Source organism: Lucilia cuprina, chromosome 5, assembly GCF_022045245.1.
Source record: "Lucilia cuprina isolate Lc7/37 chromosome 5, ASM2204524v1, whole genome shotgun sequence".
Classification (NCBI taxonomy): domain Eukaryota; kingdom Metazoa; phylum Arthropoda; class Insecta; order Diptera; family Calliphoridae; genus Lucilia; species Lucilia cuprina.
Window position 1 is genome coordinate 52,804,386 of NC_060953.1, and position 3,695 is coordinate 52,808,080.

The following is a 3,695-nucleotide window of genomic DNA, read 5'->3' on the forward strand; positions in this document are numbered from 1 at the left end:
CTAGACTATAGACTAGACTATAGACTAGACTATAGACTAGACTATAGACTAGACTATAGACTAGACTATAGACTAGACTATGGACTAGACTACAGACTAGACTATAGAGTAGAGTATAGACTAGACTATAGACTAGACCATGGAAAAGACTATGGAAAGGACTATGGACAAGACTATAGACTAGACTATAGGCTAGACTATAGACTAGACTATAGGCTAGACTATAGACTAGACTATAGGCTAGACTATAGACTAGACTATAGGCTAGACAATAGACTAGACTATAGGCTAGACTATAGACTAGACTATAGGCTAGACTATAGACTAGACTATAGGCTAGACTATAGACTAGACTATAGACTAGACTATAGACTAGACTATAGACTAGACTATAGACTAGACTATAGGCTAGACTATAGACTAGACTATAGGCTAGACTATAAACTAGACTATAGGCTAGACTATAGACTATGGACAAGACTATAGACTAGACTATGGACAAGACTAAAGACTAGACTATAGGCTAGACTATAGGCTAGCACATAGTCTAGCCTATAGTCTATAGTATAGTCTATAGTCTAGCCTATAGTCCAGTCTAGTCTATCATCTATTCTATAGTTATGTCTACAGCCTGCGGTCTAGTCTGTGCTCTAGTCAAGTCTTTAGTCTAGTCTGTATTCTACTCTATAGTCTAGTTTGTAGTCTAGTCTATACTCTAGTCTAGTCTCTATTATACTCTATAGTCTAGTTTATAGTCTAGTTTATAGTCTAGTTTATAGTCTAGTTTATAGTCTAGTTTATAGTCTAGTCTATAGTCTAGTCTACAGTCCAGTCTATACTCTAGTTGATATTCTAGTCTATAATCTATTCTGTAGTTATATCTATAGTCTAGCCTATTGTCTTGTCTATAGTTATGTCTATAGTCTAGCCTATAGTCTAGTTTATAGTCAAGTCTACAGTCTAGTCTACAGTATAGTTTTTATTCTAGTCTATACCCTAGTCTATAGTGTAGTCTCTTGTCTAGTCTATAGTCCATAGTATAGTCTATAGTCTCGTCTATAGTCTAGTCTATTGTCTAGTCTGTAATCGTGTCTATGGTCTAGTCTATGATCCAGCCTATAATCTAGTCTAAAGTCTAGAATAGTGTCTAGTCTATAGTCTAGTTTATAGTCAAGTCTATAGTCTAGTCTACAGTTAAGTCTATATTCTAGTCTATATTCTTGTATATAGTCTAGTCTATAGTCTCGTCTAGTCTATAGTCTAGTATATATTCTAGTTTACAATCTAGTATATAGTCCAGTATATAGGAGGCTAGTCTATTGTCTAATCTATAGTCTAATCTATCGACTATTTTATAGTTTAGTCGATATTTTAGTCTAATCTATAGTCTAGTCCAAAGTCTAGCCTATAGTCTAGTCGTAAGTGCATCCTATAGTCTATTCTATAGCTTATGGTCTAGTCTATAGTCTAACCTATAATCCAGTCTTTAGTCTAGTCTATAGTTTAGTCTACAGTTTATTCTATACTCTAGTCTATATTCTAGTCTATAGTCTACAGTCTAGTCTACATTCTTGTCTATTGTAAAGTCTATAGTCTAGTCTATATTCTAGTCTATTGTCTAGTCTTCTAGTAGTAGTATTCTAGTATATAGTCTATTATAAAGTCTAGTCCAAAGCCAAGCCTATAGTCCAGTCTAGTATTAGGTCTAGCCTATAATCTATTCTATAGCCTATGATCTAGTCTAAAGTCTGGTCTATAGATTTGCCAATAGTCTAGAATATAGTCTAGTCAATAGTCTAGTCTGTAATCTAGTCTATAGTCCAGTCTAAAGGCTAGTCTAGTATATAGTCAATTTATAGTATAGTCAATAGTGTATGCCGACTAGTCTAATCTATAGTCTAGTCTACATTCTAGTCTATAGCCTCCTCTTTAGTCTAGTCTATAGTGTAGTCTATATTCTAGTCTTAAGTCTAGTCTATAGGCTATTCCATAGTCTAGTCTATAATCTAGTCTTCTCTATAGTCTAGTGTAGACTATAGAATATACTATACTCTGGACTATAGATTAGATTATAGGTTAGACTAGACTATAGATTAAACTTAAGACTTAAACTTAGACTATAGAGTAGACTATAAAATAGATTATAAACTAGACAATAGATTAGACTTAAGACTAGACTATAGACTATACTATAGAATAGGTTATAGACTAGACTTATGCTATAAAGATAGTCTAGTCTATAGACTAGTCTATATAGATAGTCTAGTTTATAGACTAGTCTATATAGATAGTCTAGTTTATAGACTAGTCTATATAGTCTAGTCCATAGACTAGTCTATATGGATAGTCTAAGCCATAGACTAGTCTATATAGATAGTCTAGTCTAAAGTCTAGCCTATAGCCTAGTCTATAGTCTAGTCAATAGCCTAGTCAATAGTATAGTCTACCTTATAGTATATTTAGTATAGTTATGTCTATAGTCCAGTGTATAGTCTACGCTATGGTCTACTTTACAGTCCATCCTATATTCTAGTCTTTAGTCTGTCTAGTATAATCTACAGTCTAGTCTATAGTATAGTCCACAGTCTAGTTTATAATCTTGTCTATAGTACAGTGTATAGTATATTCTATAGTCTAGTCTTAGTATAATCTACAATCCAGTCTATAGTATATAGTCTAGTCTATTGTCTATTTATCTATAGTATATTAAATATATTTTATTATTTCATTTTAGTGAACCCCATGTTCGTCAACATTTGGCTAAAGTTTATATGATGCTATGTGGCACGGCAGCCATAACAGCTACTGGTTCCATGTTACAAATGAAAAACATTATTGATTTGGGCATGTTGGCTGCTATCGGTTCATTACTATTGGTTTTGGGTCTACACTTCTATCGTGATAATGGCAAAAATTACTATAACCGTGTTGCTATGCTGTACGCTTTTGGTTTCTGTTCGGGACAAACTATGGGACCACTATTGCAATATGTTGTCAGTGTTAATCCATCTATAATCGTTACCGCATTGGTTGGAATTGTGGTAACATTTGCCTCACTTTCAGTGGCAGCATTGTTGGCGGAACGTGGTCAATTCCTATTTTTGGGTGGTATTTTGGTTAGCGTTATCAATACCATGACCTTATTGAGTATTCTAAATATGTTCTTCAAGTCAATGTTTGTACAAATGGTAAGAAATTGTGTGATATTATCTATAGATTATAAATACATTATACAGATATATGTATGTATGTCTATGTTTAATTACTGATTAATATTAATTACAATTTATTGTATTTGTTTTATTTGTTAATAGGGTCAACTTTATATTGGTGTTTTCGTTATGGCCGCCTTTGTACTTTTCGATACTCAGAATATTATTGAAAAAGTACGCATTGGCAATAGGGATGTTGTACAACATTCATTGGATTTATTCTTTGATGTATTGAGCATGTTTAGACGTTTGCTTATTATCCTGACACAAAAGGTAAATATTATAAATAAACAATGAACAGAAATCGGTTGAATGCGTGTTTTAATATGAAAGATAGATGTATAAATAGATGGATAGACATACAGATAGATGTATAAGTAGATAGATAGTTAGATAGATAGATAGATAGATAGATAGATAGATAGATAGATAGATAGATAGATAGATAGATAGATAGATAGATAGATAGATAGATAAATAGAT

At 32.6% G+C, this 3,695-nt stretch overlaps 1 protein-coding gene across 1 annotated transcript; it reads left to right on the forward strand.

Annotated features, from left to right (window-relative positions):
- Window positions 1-2,729: 2,729 nt before the first annotated feature.
- LOC111688770 (bax inhibitor 1) lies at window positions 2,730-3,524 on the forward strand (the record flags this gene model as incomplete). Its single annotated transcript, XM_023451279.2, has 2 exons — window positions 2,730-3,188; window positions 3,315-3,524. Coding segments are annotated over 2 exons (654 nt in total), but the record flags the coding sequence as incomplete, so codon positions are not given.
- Between the last annotated feature and the right edge of the window lie 171 nt (window positions 3,525-3,695).